Here is a 20,417-nt window from a genome sequence, read left to right on the forward strand (position 1 = left end):
CCATCTCTACTAAAAAATAAAAAATAAATAAAATAAAAATAAAAAAATATGTGGGCATTCTAGAGAGTAGCTCGCCAGTGTAAGTGTTCAGCATACTTTAATAGCTGGTATTTATTAATCAGATAAATTAGTTAGTTGGGATTGGTTGAAAGATCTGCTTCTGTAAGTCGATTCAGGTTTTAGAGGGAGAGAACAAAATAATCTTTAGCAAGATCAAAACAAAAGAATTTAACAACTAGGGAAACTTCTGAATTACTTTAGAATAAGTAACAAAGTTTTAGTTTTATAACAGTAGTATTGAGTAATTGTGCCAGTCCTAATACTAGAAAGTTGAACAAGATGTGGTATGAACTTGGGCAGTTCACACACCATCGTTGGGGGAGACAACAAATGAGAGCACTATGGTTTTGGTGATGGTGAGGTTCTGAGTGTTTGCACATTGTATGTGGAGGCTCAGTGGCAGCTGAGCTAGATGGCAGCTAAGCTGGATGGGCAGCTCTGCTAGTTTGGGACAAGGTGATTGTGGAAGGCTTCCTAGGTATAGTGACAGCTGCCTGCTCTGTGAATTCAAGTTCGTAGAGTGACACATATTTGTTATATGTGTAAGCTGATGTTGAATGCAAGATGAATTGAAATACTAGCTCTGTACCAGCTCTTTTAGAAAGGTGAATTCATACCAGGAGCTAGAAGGTCTTTGAGCATGCCAGTCTGCCTGTTTTCTTTCTCTTTTCTGTTTTTGATTCTGTGCTTTAGTATTATATCTGTTCACTTTAAGGTATATCCAGTTAAGCTTGGAATTGAAGCTGGGAATGAGATCTACTCAGTGTAGCCTGAGAAGGGTTACCATTATTATTATTATTATTATTATTTTGAGACGGAGTCTCGCTTTTGTCTCCCAGGCTGGAGTGCAGTGGCGCCATTTCGGCTCACTGCAACCTCTGCCTCCCGGGTTCAAGCGATTCTCCTGCCTCAGCCTCCTGAGTAGCTGGGATTACAGGCTCTCACCACCATACCCGGCTAATTTTTGTACTTCAGTAGAGATGGGGTTTTACCATGTTGGGCAGGCTGGTCTCGAACTCCTGACCTCAGATGATCCGCCTGCCTTGGCCTCCCAAAGTGCTGGGATTACAGACATGAGCCACCGTGCCCGGCCGGTTACCATTATTTTATTGCAGCCTTCTGTCCAGTCACTTATCTTTTCTGGGTTTTTAAATAAAATAATATTGCTATGGGTACCTAGTAACTATTTTTCTCCCAGATAGACACAAACAGCCATAATAGTACTCTGTAGAAAAAGAATTTAAGTGAAATAAAAGAAAAAGAAGGCCACTTTCAGAATATGAAAGTTTTGAGGGACTTTGTGGAATTTTTTTCATATTTCATATTTGGAAACTGTTTAAGTCTCATTTTCTCTTATCCTGTTGAAGAAAAAGTACCAGTAGCTTTTTATTGTGGATGATTATGATATCAAAAGTATTTACTTGAAAAATGATGAGTAGAGTGGACAAACTGGGGAAAGGGGTATTTTTATATCTTGGCATGTGTCGAAATCTTGATTGTGCTGAAAAATTGAATGAGAGTATCACACACCATGCACCTTAGTTTCCTAGACTTGGCCATCTGTACTGATTAGAGGCTCTTCCGTATACGAACAGGTCATATTATTTATATTTCATCCATTTAATTGTCTAGCTTTTTGAATAGAAGTACTCTCAAGGCAGGGATGTGGAGAGTATCCCAGAAGTCCTAACAATCTAATGACTAATGAGATTTTTTTTTTTTTTTAACTACAGGAGCTTTACCCCTATACAAAAAGTCCAATGGAATGGATTCTTTTGAAATGGTTAATTTTAGGAAAAATGGCTGCTTCTAATAAATGTCATTGCACTTGTAAATCTGTTCCTTTTGTTACAGTGAAGCTATAATATCTTCTATGTCTGAAAGAAGTAATTATTTTAAAAAGTAGGCAATGCAATTAAAGTAGAAATTTTAAACTGATGAGAATATATAGTCTGATAGGTATATATTTATGTCTTTCAAAGCCAGTAAGATAATGACAGTAGGAAAAGTTCTAACCTACACGGGCAAACACTTTACCTTTAGCATATTATCTTCTAGTCCTTACTAATCTCAGTTGTTTGTGAGTGGCTCAGTATAAAACTACCAAAAATTAATGTTTGTTAATTATTTATCATTATTTAATATTTTTAGTTAGCTGTTGATAGAAAATTTGTCCATATGAGTTTTCAGTTTGGCTGTTTGATAATCGTGCTGCATTCTGTTATTTGGTCTTGTAAACTATTTCTGAGTGGTGAAAAAGGAAGCTACATAGTCCGAACAGCTCCCTGTCACTCCTGACTTCCACTCAGTTACTGTTTGCAGACAAAACCAATGTTATTTATCTTATTGTATCTTGGAATTATAATGTAAGTTTTCTGGTCTTGTTTTAATTGGTTGACAGGGATGATTTTCAAAACTAAAGTTAGATGAAAATTGAGTTTTAATGGATGTCTATGAAATAGTCGAGATGTCAAAGAACAGAATTAACATGGTAAGAGTTTTAGGAGTGTATATTTAAAACATTTAAACTATGATGTAGAGAAATGGCTTGAACCAACCTAGAAGGCTTTTTAGGCTGTGCCATGTTTTAGGCCGTCAGTTTCTGTGCTGTTACCTGTTATTGAGCTTGTCTGATTAGAAAGTAAGCAGTCTGTTACCGATGACTCGGATTAGTTACCCAATGGGAGTTCTTTTCTACTGGTGCTATCTAAAATGGTTATAAATAATTAAATTCTGCTATTTTCAGAAAATGGCAATTACAAGGTGTGCGATAGACATTTGTAAAGTTGCCCACTTTACATCTTGGGTGGTAATACAGTTTTTACTCTGAAAAGTTAATCTGAGGGACGAGCGCCTGTGTTGACAGTCGGGAAAAATGTCTGTCTTAGGTACATTTGCCGTTTTGTTGCTCCAGTATTTTCTGGCCAGTGAACCTCTTTTGTCCTGGAGAAGGGAAAAGATTGGGTGTATTGTGTCTTAGAGCAATTGTTGAGCACTGTTTCCCCACAAACCTTGTTTTGTTTTCTGCAGGTGTAATTTCTTTGTTAGTGATATGGACCCTTATTTAGAATTGGGTGCAAATATTTACCTCAGGCTTTTTGCATAGAGCGCTTGTAATTTATGGTAGCAAAACCTGTGCACCTCATTTTGGCAGCCCATGGTCACATGTAGATTTTAAAATGGAAATTAATTAAAGATTTAGTTACTTGGTCATAGTTGGCAGGTTTCAGGTGCTCAGTAGTTACATGAGGTTAGTGACCACTGCATTGGACAGCACAGACAAGCACAGATAGAATATTTCCATCATTGCAGAAAGTTCTATTGTATAGTGCTGACCGTAGAATATGTAGTTCAGTTTTGACAGCCTGTGCTACACACACACACACATACACACACACGCACTTCATAATTTGCAAGCTTTTGTGGTTTTGTAAAAACTTGAACTCAGTAATTCAATCTCAGATTTACATAGTAGGATATTAACTTTGATGTCATTTTTCATTTTTTTAAAAAGAAATAACTGAGTTATTTTTTTCTTTACAATATTTCTATTGATTGTTGTTAGAACAGGCATGTAAGAAAAATATGCTCTGTTCCATTTGTCTCACAAAAGGCAAAAATATGCTGTTTTTGTGGTTACTTGTGTTTCAGGAAGCAAGAGGCTACTATGAGCAGACTGGAGTTGGACCTCTGCCTGTTGTGCTGTTCAATGGAATGCCCTTTGAAAGGGAACAGCTAGACCCTGATGAGTTAGAAACCATCACAATGCATAAAATCCTGGAGACCACCACCTTCTTCCAAAGAGCGGTGTACTTGGTGAGTCACGTTTCAAGGCTGATTTTTTGGCTTATATTTTTTGTTGCCTCTATAGTAGGCAGTAAAATTCTTAGTATCGCTATTTGGGAGGCTGAGGCGAGAGGATGGTTTGAGGGTAGGAAGTCTGAGACCAACCTGGGCAATATGGCAAGACCCCATTTCTAAAAAAGAAATTAAAAAATTAGCTGGGCTTGGTGGTGCACACCTGTAGTCCTAGCTACTCAGGAAGCTGAGGTGGAAGGATTGCTTGAGCCCAGGCGTTTAAGGTTGCAGTGAGCTGTGATTACCCCACTGTACCCCAACCTGGGTGATGGAGTGAGACCCTGCCCTGTTAAAAAAAACAAAACAAAACAAAACAAAAAACTATTTTCTGTAAGTCACTTGTAATTGGTTTGCAAACTCTTGGCAAGTCCTATGATGAAAATATTCATAAATCTTCTATATATGGTAATTTAAATAACTAGTATTATTGATTTCAGGATTAAATGTTTATTTTAAAAATTGCAGGCAGTTCTAAGAAACATTTATTCTATTTGTAGGGAATTTTGGCTTTGGAGAGACTCAATATTATTTTTCATTTATATATAAATATTAATATATATAATTCTTGAGATATAATTCAGACAGTATAAAAGTCAGCCTTTTGAACGGTACAATTCAGTAGTTTTTATTCTCTACACACAGTTATGTAACTACCACCTCTAATTTTCAGAACATTATCATCACCCCCAAAAGAAACCCCATATCCAGTAGCAATTACTCCTCTCCATTTTGCCCATTTTGTCCTACTCCCCGCCACCCTGCCATTGGCAAACACAAACCTACTTTCTGCTTAATAGATTTGCTTGTTCTGGACATTGTATACAAATCAAATTTGCAGAGAACAGGATGATATTGGACAGATAGCTTGTTGCTCAGAACCCCAACTCTCTAATCATGTGGTTGGTCTTTCTAGTGTTACCGGCCCCCAACCTGAGTGATTGCATTAGCACAAACTCTTGGGCCCCACTGTGCATCACCCCGTAGTATAAACCACCATGTGTGTCCTAAGGGGCTCACCATGAATGACAAAGACACTCCTATCACTGGATTTAGAGTTTACATCCCAGAAACTAGGGCCAGCCAAATTATTTACCACACACAGTCCTTTTCTCTTCCCTCCTCTCATTCTGGAAATATGCATATGTTGGTACTCTCTCATGTCCCACAGATCTCTTTCTTTATGTTCCTCAGACTGGATAATCTCAGTTTATCTATCTTCAAATTCACTTATTCTTTCTTCTGTCAACTAAAATCTGCTATTGAGCCTCTCTAGTGAATGCTTCATTTCAGTTATTATAAATCCAGATCTCTATTTGGTTCTTTTTGATAATTTCCTTTGGTTTATAGATATTATTTGGTGAGATGTTGGTCTTAAACTTTACTTTGGTAGACATGGTTTCTTTTAGTCCTTGAATATATTTGAAATCATTTATTTAAATTCTTTTTCTAATTAAGTCCAATGTTTGGACTTACTCAGAATAATATGAACATAATGTAAGAATATACATTACACATTTTACTTATATAATAGTAAGAATAGTATGTCTTGGCCTCTTCTCTTCCTGAGTATACACCATACTTTTTTCTTTCTGCATGTCTTTTTTTTGTTTGTTTCTGATACAGGGTCTCGCTCTGTCACCCGGGTTGGAGTACAGTGACATGATCTTAGCTCACTGTGGCCTCCAACTCCTGGACTTAAATGATCTTCCCAACTCAGCCTCTCGAGTAGCTGGGACTATAGGTGCATGCCACCATACATGGCTAATTTTTGTATCTTTTTGTGGAGACGAGATCTTTCTGTGTTGCCCAGGCAGCTCTCAGGTCACGAACTCCTGGGCCCAAGCGATCTTTCCGCCTTGGCCTCCCACAGTGCTGGGATTACAGGCATGAGCCACCATTTCTGCATATTTAATAATTTTGTTTTTGATAACTAGGAATTTGAAATAATGTAATGTGACACTTCTTCACCGTACCAGGGTTTATGTTGTTCTTTGTTGTTGTTGTAACTGTTATTTGTTTAGTGACTTTCCTGAACCAATTCTTTCTTTTATTTTCTTTCCTTTTTTTGAGACAGAGTTTCGCTCTGTTGCCCAGGCTGGAGTGCAGTGGTGCCATCTCAGCTCACTGCAACCTCTGCCTCCTGGGTTCAAGTGATTCTTCTGCCTCAGCCTCCCGAGTAGCTGGGATTACAGGAGCACACCACCACGCCCAACTAATTTTTATATTTTTAGTAGAGATGGGGTTTCACCACATTGGCCAGGCTCTAATTTCAGAACATTGGTCTCGAACTCCTGTCCTCAAGTGATCCACTCACCTCGGCCTTCCAAAGCGCTGTGATTACAGGCATGTGCCACCATGCTCGGCCCTGAACCAATTCCTTAACATCTGTATTCTTTTTCATGTGTGGCTTCTGAAGTTTCAGCTTGTTTAACTTACTGGTCAGCTGATGAATGAACAGAGATTTCCTTTGATGCATGAATTCAAAAAGTCTCCCAGTTTTCCCCAAGGGTCTCTGTGTTGTGTTGGGGCACACTTTCCACACTTAACCAGGCAGTTGGCAACTCTGCCTTAGTCTTCCATTTTTGCTTGCACAGAGCCCCAAGGTTAGAAGCAAGGGTTTAAGGCCTTCTAAGATTTTCCCTGGGCATTCACGTACCCCTGGGCATGATGCTTATGGTCTTTCAAATTCCAAGAAGTTTGTCAGAGCTTTTCAAAGTCCCTTATGGACATCCCATTCCCCAGCCTTTTTTTTTCTTTGTTTTTTAACCAGCTTTGTGTTAGCCCATGTGTTATCTGCCACCTCAGGCAGCTAAGATGTTAAACAATTGCCCAGTTGTGTTTGACAGATACCCCCAGGGAAAAGGCTGTTGGCACTGAGTGAGGTCTGGTTCAGCCCAAATAAAGAGAACCCCTGAGAATTCTCTAGTGTCCTAGTTGTTTTATTTTGGGGCCATTGATTTTCAAGGCTTTGTGCAGCTGGGGAGATGTAAATAGTAGTGGGGCAAATTAATTGTTACAAAGGTCACTTTCCTTACCAAAACTTTTTTTGAGACAGGGTCTCTCTGTCACCCAGGCTGGAGTGTAGGGATTGCGATCATAGCTCACTGCAGCCTTGAACTTCTGGGCTCAAGCAGTCCTCCTGCCACAGCCTTCCAAGTAGCTGGGACCATAGGTGTATGCCACCACATGCAGCTAATTTTTGTATGTTTTGAAGAGTTGGGATTTTGCCAGGTTTCCCAGGCTGTTCTCCAACTCTTGGGCTCAAGCAATTTGTCTACCTCGGCCTCCCAAAGTGCTGGGATTATAGGCATGAGCCACCGTGCCTGGCCAGTATTCCATTATAAAAAATAGGCCGGGCGCGATGGCTCATGCCTGTAATCCCAGCACTTTGGGAGGCCAAGGCGGGCGGATCATGAGGTCAGGAGATTGAGACCATCCTGGCTAACACGGTGAAACCCCGTCTCTACTAAAAACACACAAGAAAAATTAGGCCGGGCGCGGTGGCTAACTTGGGAAGCCGAGGCGGGCGGATCATGAGGTCAGGAGATCGAGATCATCCTGGCTAACATGGCGAAACCCCATCTCTACTAAAAATCCAAAAAAAAAAAAAAATTAGCTGGACATGGTGGTGGGCGCCTGTAGTCCCAGCTACTCGGGAGGCTGAGGCAGGAGAATCGCTTGAACCTGGGAGGCAGAGGTTCCCTCTGGGAACCAAGTGCAGTGAGCCGAGATTGCGCCACTGCACTCCAGCCAGGGTGACAGAGCGAGACTCCGTCTCAAGAAAAAAAAAAAAATAATAATAATAATTAGCTGGGCGTGGTGGCTCATGCCTGTAATCCCAGCTACTTGGGAGGCTGAGGCAGGAGAATCGCTTGAACCCAGGAGGCCGAGGTTGCAGTGAGCCAAGATCGTGACATTGCACTCCAGCCTGGGCGACAAGAGTGAAACTCTGTCTCAAAAAATATATAAGTAAAATAAAATAAACATTTACTTCATTCCCTAGTATTGGACATTACTTCTACATTTTCACTAGTTACAGACAGTGCTACAGTGAATATTCTAATATGTATATACCTTTGTACATTGTCTTGAAAAATACCAGGTACTGGAAAATTTGAACTAAATGCACTACAAAAAGATGTGTTATCAGCCAGTTGTGGTGGCTGACGCCTGTAATACAACACTTTGAGAGGCTGAGGCTGGAGGATTAGTTGAGCCCAGGAGATTGAGACCAGCCTGGCTAACATAACGAGACCTCATCTCTACAAAATAAAAAAAATTAGCCAGGCATTGTGGCATGCATCTGTAGTCTGAGCTACTTCGGGAGACTAAGGCAGGAGGGTTGCTTGAGGATTGAGGCTGTAGTGGGCTATAATCATGCCACTGCACTCTAGTCTGAGCAACAGGGCATGACCTTGTTTCTTTAAAAAGAATTAAGAGATATGCTATGCCAGTGGTATGAAATTCAAAACATAGAGATGTAAATGAAGAGAAACTTTTAGCCATACACTCCTGTCCTGTACTACTAATGATTTCTTCCTCAAGACAACTACCGTGTGTGTGTGTGTGTGCACGCATGTGTGCATGTGTGTGTATACAAGGGCTGGTCAGAAGGTGTTACATTTACAATTATTTGTTTTTTTAATTAATAACTTTTTTTTTTTTACAAATGTTTATTCTTATATGTACAACAGGCTTCAAGACAACACTTCATTCCAGCTATAGGTGGCAAAAGATGCTATGGCAGGGAATACAGATGTTTAAATATGAATGAAATCAAGGGTCACCATCTCCTCAGGCACAAGGCACAGCTTACTTGTTGCCAGATTTTTTTTTCTTTTCTGTTTTTGAGATGGAGCCTCGCTTTGTCACCCAGGCTAGAGTGCAGTGGTGTGATGTCGGTTTACTGCAACTTCTGCATCCCAGATTCAGGCGATTCACCTGCCTCAGGCTCCTGAGTAGCTGAGATTACAGGCGCCCGCCACCATGCCTGGCTAATTTTTGTATTTTTAGTAGAGACAGGGTTTTGCCATGTTGGCTAGGCTGGTCTTGAACTCCTGACCTCAGGTGATCCACCTGCCTCAGCCTCCCAAAGTGCTGGGATTATAGGCATGAGCCATTGCACCCCGCCCAGATTTCTTAATTTCACCTGCAGCCAGGGGGCCCTTCCCCATAGCCTTCGATTTTAGCTCCTATTTTTGTTTCTTCTGCTCCTCTTTTTGTTTCTGCTTGAAAGTCTTACCTTCCTCATCCATCTCCTTGGCCTGCTTCTTGGACTGTTTCAGCAGCACCTTCACAGCCAGACATGGTGCCTGCCACGCCTTCCCCAGGCCCTGCAACCCTACTTTTAAAATTTTTATAGACTTTGCCAAATTCCCCTCCTTGAACTAGATGGGCTTTTAATTGGAGTCAAGTAGATTTATAATATTGACCAAAGTTGTATACATGGGCCAACATGTACAGTGAGCCATCTAATATCTTTGTCTTTTGATTTGTATGGTTGGTTCATATGCTCCTTATTAAATAGCTACAAATAATGTCTAATTGGAATTATTTAGACTTGAATGTGTATATTTGATTCACATCTTTTATCTTGAAAATGACTTCAGGTCGGGCACGGTGAGAGAGGATCTCTTGAGCCCAGGAGTTTGAGACTAGCCTGGGCAACATGGTGAAACCCCATCTCTACAAAAATATAAAAATTAGCTGGGTGTGGTGGCACATGCCTGTAGTCTCAGCTATTTGGGAGGTTAAGGTAGGAAGATCCCTTGAGCCCTGGAGGTCGAGGCTGCAGGGAGCTGTGGTTTTGATTATACTACTACACTCCAGCCTGGATGAAAGAGCAAGACCTTGTCTCAAAGGAAAAAAAAAGAAAATGACTTTAAAGTATACTTGTGTGTTAAATATTTTAAGTTTGATAAATCTGCACATTTGCACAGTTGTTGACACATGGCTCTGAGATCACCTTCAAGAAGTATAACTATTTCTGTAATATTAGCTGTGCAAAAGGGAAGAATAAATGACAATGATTTCTTATCCTCTCATTGTAATTCTGACTCTGGAGATGTAAGGTTATTTGGATGGCTGAGATTGAACAAAGATGGGAGTGGCTTTTATTACAAAGTATATTAACTGCTTGAGAGAAGACCTTTTGCTTTCTATTTTTTTTTTTTTTCCTTGATGCAGAGTCTCACTCTGTAGCCCAGTGCAGTGGCATGATCTTGGCTCACTGCAACCTCTGCCTCCCAGGTTCAAGTGATTCTCCTGCCTCAGCTTCCCGAGAAGCTGGGATTACCGGCACCTGCCACAATGCCCGGCTACTTTTGTATTTTTAGTAAAGATGGCATGTTGGCCAGGCTGGTCTTGAACTCATAACCTCAAGTGATCTGCCTTCCTCAGCCTCCCGAAGTGCTGGGATTACAGGCGTGAGCCACCACTCCTGGCCTGGGTTTGCATTTCATAATCACTTTGCATTAGCTTTGTGAGTTTGAGTAAGTTATTTAACCTTTCTGTGCCTTAGCTTCCTCATCTTTACAATGAATGTCAACAATATCTGCCTCACGTTGTTGATAGAGGTAGAGATGCTGTAGGTGATGTGCCCAGGTATACTTGGCAGTGACAGGGACCAATAACATAGTAACTTCTGTCTTAACTATTATTAGCACAGAGGAAGCCATTTATAAAGTTAATAATTTTTTGGTTCCTAATGAATTATTATTGCTAAAATTTGCTTTACACTCCCCCCTCAACCTCCTTTTTTTTTCTTGCAGGGTGAACTGCCCCATGATCAAGATGTGGTAGAGTATATCATGAATCAGCCAAATGTTGTTCCACGAATCAATTCTAGGATTTTGACAGCTGAACGAGACTACCTGGATTTAACAGCGAGTAGTAAGGAGCATTTCAGGAACAACCTTATGCTTTTTTTGACTTGTGCTTCAGAATCTTTACATTTTTCAGATTTTAATATTCTGATTATCTTCTGCAATGTTCAGAAGATAGCCCAAGATTGTGACAAAATTTTATGTGTAAATTCTTTGCACCTTTAGTTCATAATATGAGATTCTAAATTCACAAGAGTTTCCTCCTAAAGAAGAAAACATCTTCTGGGCAAAACCCTGTGAACTTTGAAAAATATTTAGTGCCATTTAAATGCCAACTAAACAGACAATAGATGATGAGAATGGACCTGGATTGTTCGCTTCTCTAGTCATAAAGCAGTTCTCTTTCTTCATCCTCATTCTAGAATCAGTCAGCCATAATGTCAACAAATATCTCACTGAATTTCACTCTGAGAACTTAGGAAGGCCTTTAGCAGCTTCATCAAGATATGATGTATATTCCATAAAACTCAACCTTTTAAAGTATACAATTCAATGGTTTTTTTAATGAAAAAAAACCCCACAAAGTTTGTGTAGTCATCACCACTGTCTAATGATACATCATTATCATCACCCCCCAAAAATTCCCCAAAATTCCATGTACCTATTAGTAGTCACTCTCTGTTCCTCCCTTCCCCTATCCTCTGGCAACAACTAATCTACTTTCTGTGTCTATGGATTTGCCTATTCTAGACATTTCATATAATTGGAAGCCTTTTGTGCCTGGCTTGTTTAATTTAACATGTTGTTAAGGCTTATGCATGTTGTTGTGTATGTCAGGATTTCATTCCTTTTTATAGTCCACTTCATGGATAGTCCACATGTATCTGTTCCTCAGTTGGTGGACAGTTGGCTGTTTTCTGCTAGAATACCTTATAAGAGCCAAATATGTTAAGCCCAGGTGCAATTTGTTCCTTGTGCCTTCCTCGAGATTCTGAGGCCTCTTCAGCAAACACCTGGAAATAAGATGGAACTGTCATCACTAGCCCATGAAATCTCACTGGGGAAGGAAAGATGTGTGTAATGAAGTCATAACCAGCTATTTATTGTTATAGTTGAGTATAATGAACATATCAATCTATTTATGGTTGTTAACGTAATGCACTATCTCTAATAGACTTGAAACTGAAAGTTTGTTTTAGGTAGAGGAAAAATACATGTATATATATACACACACACACACACATACCCCTATACATAAGCACACACACACTGAGGAAAAAGTGTAAATACAGGCTTATATTTGAGAAAGAAACTACCCAGAAAGTGAGCTTTTTCTTCACAGCCGGGTTTTCCTTTCTTCCCTGAAGTTTCAGTAGAGCAAGGTGAGCGTGTTGTGGCTCTTCTTCCTAAGTGTTTATTGTTTTCATCATTTTTATTTAAATTTGAAGGGTTGTCTCTGGAATACACATGAATAAGGAACATAATAGCGGTTTTGTTTTTGAATTTCCTTTTCCATTGAGTGTTGCAGCAGTGAGCTATGAAACAGTGCTAGTCCACAGTGGCAAAGTGCCACCTGTCAGCTGAACATAGTGCAGACATCAGTTAGGAGGCTCTGGCATCCTCTTGACCTGGTGGTGGTGGCACTGTCACTCAGGTTTCTTTGGTTTTGGCTGTCCTGGAACCTTTTTAGTAGGATACTAATTTTTACCGGCATGGCAAAATTTTTAATTTTATACTAATTTTTATTGGCATGGTGTGCTCTCCCTTCCCCCACATGATATCATGGACCGTGTGTGACTTATTTTCTTCTGTTTTCCTGGATAGTATTCTATGGATAGTAGGTGTTCAGTGTGCATTGTCGAGTGACAGTGTAGATGGATGAGCATGTGCACAGATGAATAGATGAGTGGGTAGGCAGGCAAGCTGTGTCTGACTGTGATGAGAAGACTGACATTTGTATAGGGTGCAATAATGTTTAAGAATGGGGAGACTGTTAGAGACAGAGAGTTTACAGTACTAGGCTGGAGACCATTTTGTAGCCTGTAAGAAATTACTGGGTAGTTTAGAGCAAGAGAATGACTTGATGAAACTGGAATTCTAGGAATAATAATTTGAGGGAAAATGAATAATGAGGATTGCCCTTTGACACTAATTGGAGAAGGGACATATGCAGAAAGAGTGAAAATGACCTTTTATTTCTGTTAAGGGTTTAAAAGGTGATATTTTGTTAGACCTGAAAAATAAAAATCAGTTTTCTTACGTATTTTCTCTTTTACCCCTGCTTCCTCTGTAGGAACAGGAAGAGCTTACTCCACTGGTTGGACTAGGGAAGGGAGAAATGAGTTAAGGGGATCTCTTTGAGATTGTCCTCCAGTTGACAAGTGACAGGAATGGGAATAGGATGAATTCAGCCATTAAACTGACACATACTTATATGATAGCTGTGTGAGATATGTATGTTTCCATCAACCTTGTGTCTTTGATGTGTGACTTCAGTAGGGATAGGGGCCATGTTGTGAAGTTGTTCAGTAAACATGGAACTTAATGTACTTCACTCACGCATTTCTAGAAATCTTATATTATGATCAAGTCAGGTTATCAGTTGAATATTAAGAATAGATTGAACTGGAACTAATATATACGTATTTCATTTTTTCTCCCAGATAACTTCTTTGTGGATGATTATGCTAGATTTACTATCTTGGATTCCCAAGGCAAGACTGCTGCTGTAGCCAATAGTATGAACTATCTGACAAAGAAAGGTAATCCATTTGAGGCTTATTATCTTGCATTCAACATTTTTTTGAAAGTATTTGCATATTCATCTTAATATGCAAATTAAGAGAAAAAAGGGAAAGAGACTTCATAATTTTTCTTATTTCTTATAATGCTTTGAGTCTAGAACATATCTATTTAAAATTTAATTCTTTGTATATTTGTTGAAAGTATACATTTGTTTAAAAATTCAAATGTCTTCATAAATTTTGTATTACCTGTTTTATCTTTTGACTAAAGTCAAAAGGAAAAATATTTCATAGTTCAAATGGAAAAACATTTGTGATGTAAAAATGGGTTAATGAATTAAAAATGACTGTACAGGGTTAATATTATTTTGGGGTTTATAAGATAAAGTTGGTTTTAGAAAGCCTTGTATAATCTTTGAAGCTGATTTTATGCAGAGGTATTTATTTAGGCTAAGATTGTGTAAAATGACGCCCTGTAGTGGCGGACAGATTCTGTCGCCCTCGGGTCAGTGCTTCAAAAAAGCACTGGCTGTTATTTTAAGTCAGCTATTTTTACCGCCTTTTTAAATCCCCACTGTGGTCTCTCCCCGAGAGAAGTTCTGGTTTCTCAGCTATATGTAAAGTACAAGCAATTACTCCATTTGGTTCTTTAAAGAAACTGTTTCTTAGGGTACTGGGACACATCATGACACCAACAGGACTAAGCAGCAGGAAGAACCATAGACTGTGTTAGCCATTGTTTAGACTTTCGATTTTTACAGTAGGCATTCATTCCAGAAATGATACTTTTTTTCTACTCTTTTCTCTTTACCTTTGTTCAGGAATGTCCTCCAAGGAAATCTATGGTAACTTAAAACTTCAGAATGTTCTATTTCTTAATTTTCTTCTTTGGTTTCAGTGACCATTGTAATTTAGAATTTATCAACACTTAATTGTACTGTTCTGGAATCTGTGGGTAACAGGAAGCTATATCAATGTAGATAATTTTTTTTTTTTTTTTTGAGACGGAGTCTCATTCTGTCACCCAGGCTGGAGTGCAGTACCATGATCTCGGCTCACTGCAAGCTCCGCCTTCTGGGTTCAAGTGATTTCAAGTGATTCTCCTGCCTCAGCCTTCCAAGTAGCTGGGATTACAGGCACCCGCCACCACGTCCAGCTAACTTTTTTGTATTTTTAGTAGGGATGGGGTTTCACCATTTTGGCCAGGCTGGTTTTGAACTCCTGACCTCAAGTGATCCACCCTCCTCGGCCTCCCAAAGTGCTAGGATTACAGGCGTGAGCCACTGCACCCGGCCAATGTAGATAAATTTTGTATAAACATTTGTAAAGAATTAGTTTCAGAAAATTACAAATTAGTATGATTAAAAATGACAATATGTTACCCACATGTTCAAAGGCCGTTTTTCGTTTTACATGCTAACAGATGCCCAGACCAGTGCATTAATCAGTAGAATTAATCAGTGCATGTTCCTAGTCTGTAACTAAACTCTGTGGAAGATTCCCCTGCTTTCACTATAGTAAAGGTTTACGACTTTTTCTTCTGTCTTTATTAAGCTTGCCATTTTCTTCTTTTTGCATGGTTCTTACAAATTATTTGGTCAATTTCATTTTCAGAATGTTGAAACACAGAATGTGCTTCTCTCCTCTGACTCAATTAGCTGTTTTTGTTTTTCTACAGATGATTCTTTTATTAGGCCAGTAACTTTTTGGATTGTTGGGGATTTTGATAGCCCTTCTGGACGGCAGTTACTGTATGATGCCATCAAACATCAGGCAAGTATCTATGACTTCATTTTATATTTTTGTTTGTGGCTGTAGTTGTCCTCATGGGCTTCGCTGTGCGGCTAGGATTGTTCAGTGGGAGTTGGGAGTCCTGCTTTCTTAATGCTCAAGGGAATGGAGCATTGTATCTCTAGAGATCTGCCAGCTCTCAAGAAAAGAGATCTAAGACTACAGTATCCAGGCTTTGTTGAACGGGATAGATTCTTATAGAGAAAAAAATAAATAGCGAGATCCTCATCATAGACAAGTTTTATTGCATACCTGTTCATGTTCTTGGAGCAGAGTTGCTCCAACAATTGTGTTGTGTACTGTATCGGGGAGATGGGGTCCTTACCACGACAGAGGTCTGGACATGGGGGCAGTAGCACACAGGAATGGTAGTGTGTGTGTTTAGTAGAAGTAGATCCAGATGCACTGAGGGATACACACATAGGTGTTCTGAAAAGATATGCTGCCATTAATAGTTGGGCTTGAGTGAGTGGCAATGGCAGGTGGTTGGGAAGCAGCCGATTCTTCTGGAGAGTGTCATCGTTAGAGGATGAGATGTCAAAATTCTTTTTCCTGGGCTGTTTCAGTTTGCATCTTCATCCATACCTCACAACCCTCCTCATGGTCCCCTTTCCACCCTGTACCTGGGAAGGTTTACTGAAATAAAGAAATATCCGGGTGGTTTCAGTTTTACTCATATGCCGAGTTCCTTTATTGTTCAAGGAGTGGACCAAATGCTGTGGTCAATTTGAAGTTAGAACAGGGCAGTTCTAGCTAAGGGCGATAGTTATATGTGAAAGGCACTCTAACACAAATGTGTAAATCTTCAAATGGTAGTAGGGTAGGAGAATGGGGAAGGAGAGTTGCATTTTTTAATAGCTATTTTAATTGAAGTAAAATGTAGGTTCACAAGAAGTGCTCAAATCATAGGACACACAGTGTCACAAAGAGAACACACTCTTGTGACCACCACTCAGGTCAAAAAATAGAGAATTCTCAAGTTCCTGAAAGCCCTCCCACACTTGTGCCCAGCACTACCCCTCTTCCCTCTTCTCATATTAGAGAATAGGTTTGCCTATCTTTTAGTTTATTAAAATGGAATGTTACGCAATTTCATTTGTGTTTGGTTTCTTTACCCAATCTTTTGTAAGATTTATTCATGATGTTACAAGTAGGGGTATAGAGTCCTTTTTCATTCTGTAGTATTATATCATATGGCTGTACCACAAAGTTTTATTTGTTTAAGCTATTTGAAGGACAGTTGGGTTTTTAGCTTGGTGCTATTATAAGACTGCTGCGATGAATATTCTCATATGTCTTTTGGTACACCCAAATATAAATGTCTATTGCTTATGTTATTGGTACAAGCCCTTTTTTGGCTTTATGTGTCCTGGGTGTATTCTTCCACTTGGATTCTTGTCTTTTCACCCAGGGAGAGATTGAATTGTACTAGGAATGTGGGAAGGCTGTATGAATGAAAAAGGGTTTGAGCAGAGCACTGAAAACACTTCTAAAACAAGTGCGTTAGAAGAATACAAAATGTGTGGCATAAGAATATAAACTGTGTTGGGTAAAGATAGGACTCTGAGGGTCTGTAATTTATGCTATATTTACCGGGAAGGTAAGATATGAAGTTGGAAAGGTGGGCTGGGGGCCACTTCATGTAAGGTTTTGAATGCTTGATGATGGCATTTTTAATTTTATTTTGAATGAGGAGGAGAACTATCTGAGACTTTTTTTTTTTTTTTGGAGACGGAGTCTTACTCTGTCATCCAGGCTGGAGTGCAATGGTGCGATCTCGGCTCAGTGCAACCTCTACCTCCCGGGTTCAAGCGATTCTCCTGCCACAGCCTTGCGAGTAGCTGGAATTACAGGCGCCCACTACCATGCCTGGCTAATTTTTTGTATTTTTAGTAGAGACAGAGTTTCACTCTGTTGGCCTGGCTGGTCTCGAACTCCTGATCTCGTGGTCCGCCCGCTTTGGCTTTCCAAAGTGCTGGGATTACAGGCATGAGCCACTGCGCCCGGCCTGAGACTTTTAAGAGAGATATTATTTGCTACTTATTGAACATGACTGATGTTAATGCTGCTTTTTAAGTTCAAAAATATCTACAATATGACTCCCATTTCCCATTTTGTGAACAGAAATCCAGTAACAATGTTAGAATAAGCATGATCAATAATCCTGCCAAAGAGATAAGCTATGAGAACACTCAGATCTCCAGAGCAATCTGGGCAGCTCTCCAAACTCAGACTTCCAACGCTGCTAAGAACTTCATCACCAAAATGGCCAAGGAGGGGGCTGCAGAGGCCCTGGCTGCAGGAGCTGACATTGCGGAGTTCTCTGTTGGGGTAAGGCTCTGAGCCTTTCATGAGGCTGCCGCATTTTGTCTGCCACGGAAGCTCACCCACTGCAGCTTACGTGTCCGGTTCATGATCATGATTTGTCATTTTAGTCCTGAGTCTCAGGGAATTTTTTTTTTAATTTGGAAGATTCCCTTTATTACTTTTAACCTTGCCTAGCTTTCATGTGGTGCATGATTTGAGTTTTTGTGTGTTTTAAGTATGGGGCCATTTGTTATGCACAGTTTTTAAGAGAGACAATATGGCTTATTTATAAAGCAAAAAACAGAGATTTGAACCACTTATAGGTTCAAGGCTTATATGTTCTTGATGTGTTTCCAGAATAAGCCTGTGTTTATTCATTTATATTTTATGTTACTTATTTTTTTGACACAGTTTTGTAGTTTTTAAATTTTTTACAGAATGATGAGTATACACTATTTGACGTTTCAGTTAGGAAAACAGGCTGTCACTGGAAATTAGCAAGATTTAAAAATGCAAAGTAAAGGAATGATGAATAGTCTGCTAGTCGAACAAATCACAGGAAAAGATAAGGAAATAGCAGTTACTCTAAGTAGTAGGGAGATGGCGGGGAGACTGGAGAATTGACACATCTTAATGTTAATTATGAAAACTAGTTATTACTTTCCAGGGAAAGAAATTTTTATGGTTTATTCACTGTGTTTATTTGTTTATATGGTTTGCTTAGTAACGACTATTTTTCCTTAATAATGATTACTTTCCTAGGGAATGGATTTCAGTCTTTTTAAAGAGGTCTTTGAGTCTTCCAAAATGGATTTCATTTTGTCTCATGCCGTGTACTGCAGGGATGTTCTGAAGCTGAAGAAGGGACAGAGGGCAGTGATCAGCAATGGAAGGGTGAGGATTTGTCAAGCTTGACTTCACATTAGATCCGTGAACAGTCTTTGCAGCATTCTCCTCTGAAGCTAGTAAACTCTTCAGACAGAGCCACTCTTTTTTCAAAGGTGATTGGGGCTTCTGAAGTGCCATTGATGTTTCTGCCTCCTATTTCCAAGGAGCTGTGCTTTTTGACATAGACAAATATCCCCATGTGGAGCCTTCCTGCTGTCGATTTGTGTCCTGCCATTGTGCGAGGCGGTGAGAGAGTGGTGGCTCTCAGAAAGTCAGTCAGTACGGACTTTGACACATAAAGTAGCCTTTGTTGTTTTTATTCAAGTAGAATTAATGAAAACTACGTTACGATTTTATTTTACTTTGGAGTTTGCTTACTGTAACATACTGTGATGTACACAGGTTTACACTGTGTCCTTGAGGAATTGATAAGTAAATAACTACAAGTATTTGTTTTGGGCTTCACTTTGTATTATTTCACTGATTTTACCTAAACATGTACCTGTCTCAGGTCTTTAAGGTGTTCTGGCGTGTGAGGTAGCCTGAGGACGCCAGAGGGTTCCTTACCAGCTTGCTGAGTGCAGGCAGCCTTCCAGAGCTAAGCGCCTGCTCTTCTCTCCTTCACAGATCATTGGGCCACTGGAGGATAGTGAGCTCTTTAATCAAGACGATTTCCACCTCCTCGAAAATATCATCTTAAAAACCTCAGGACAGAAAATAAAATCTCATATTCAACAGCTTCGGGTAGAAGAAGATGTGTAAGTTTTGCCATAGGAGGAATTACAGGGGTTATATAATTGGACTTTCCTCATTGATCAGTTAGAATTATATGTTGTTACTCATACTACATATCCCAAGGTGTTTTATTTCCAGTTTAAAATCTAATAATACTCTTCAGTTCCAGTTTTAATGTATGCTTCTGTTGAAACAAGATAATTTATTTTGTAGGGTACTATTTAAAGAACTGAACTAGTTCTCTCTTTTTATTTTTATAATTTTTGGTTGTGGAAAATTTCAAATATATGCAGAAGTAAAGAGGCTAGTTTATTTATTACCTGGAATACTTATGTAAAGTGATACTTTTCATCATTATCTATTTGGTTACCCTTCAGTTTTATTTTGTTCAGGAAAGGAAAGGCAGTTTCAATGTTTCTTTTATTTACCAGTGCAGAATACTGAGTTGTTTCCCTTGTATCTTCAAAGGTGATGATGAATTGGTTGTTGTCGGTTTTTAATTTTAATTTTCAGTGTTATTATAAGTTGATATATTTTAGTGTGTTATTTTCTTAATGGAAGAAAATAAATTGTTTGGATGGACCCTGGAGCCCATTGTTACATATATGTAGTTTCTGCATTAAATATCAAATGACTATGTAGTTGGAGGATCTATTTCTATGTTTAATTGTTTGAGGAACCACAATACCTTTCCCACAGTGGCTGTACCATTTTACATTCCCATTGGCAATGCTCAAGGGTGCCGGTTTCTCCACATCCTCACAACACTTGTAATTTTCTGGGGGGTTTTTTGTTTGTTTGCTTTTTATAATAGCCATCCTCGTGGTTATGAAGTGCTGTCTCCTTGTGGTTTGATTCACATTTCCCTAATGATTGGTGATGTTGAGCGTCTTGTCATGTGCAGATTGGCCATTTATATATCTTTGGGAAAATGTCTATTCAAGTCTTTTGCCCATTTTTAATTGCGTTTTTTTTGTCGTTGAGATGTAGCAGTTCTTTATACATTTTGGATGTCACTTTCTTACTAGATACATGATTTATAAACATTTTCTCCTATTCTGTGGAGATGTGTTCTTTGATGCATAGTTGGAGGATATAAAATTTTGAAGTTCTGCTTGGGAGGTTGCAATGAGCCGAGATTGCGCCACTGCGCTCCAGCCTGGGTGACAGAGTGAGACTCTGTCTCCAAAAAAAAAAAAAAAAAAAAAAA

General features: G+C 39.3%; 1 protein-coding gene across 13 annotated transcripts in view; it reads left to right on the top strand.

The window, feature by feature from the left end:
- UGGT1 (UDP-glucose glycoprotein glucosyltransferase 1) overlaps positions 1-20,417 on the top strand; it is a 106,899-nt gene that overhangs the window by 53,292 nt on the left and 33,190 nt on the right. For 7 of the 13 annotated variants that reach the window (XR_010149720.1, XM_001141314.7, XM_009443279.5 and 4 more), the window contains 8 exons: positions 3,712-3,876; positions 10,689-10,809; positions 13,406-13,504; positions 14,308-14,331; positions 15,165-15,259; positions 17,402-17,608; positions 18,347-18,478; positions 19,100-19,230. Coding sequence is in view for 10 of the 13 variants with exons in the window: in XM_001141314.7 (XP_001141314.2) it covers positions 3,712-3,876; positions 10,689-10,809; positions 13,406-13,504; positions 14,308-14,331; positions 15,165-15,259; positions 17,402-17,608; positions 18,347-18,478; positions 19,100-19,230 (974 nt within the window). In the remaining 3 variants the exon portion in view is untranslated. The remainder of the gene's footprint in view (positions 1-3,711; positions 3,877-10,688; positions 10,810-13,405; positions 13,505-14,307; positions 14,332-15,164; positions 15,260-17,401; positions 17,609-18,346; positions 18,479-19,099; positions 19,231-20,417) is intronic. The other 6 variants (XR_010149721.1, XR_010149722.1, XM_054678976.2 and 3 more) reach the window with 1 other exon arrangement.

Source organism: Pan troglodytes, chromosome 13, assembly GCF_028858775.2.
Source record: "Pan troglodytes isolate AG18354 chromosome 13, NHGRI_mPanTro3-v2.0_pri, whole genome shotgun sequence".
NCBI lineage: Eukaryota > Metazoa > Chordata > Mammalia > Primates > Hominidae > Pan > Pan troglodytes.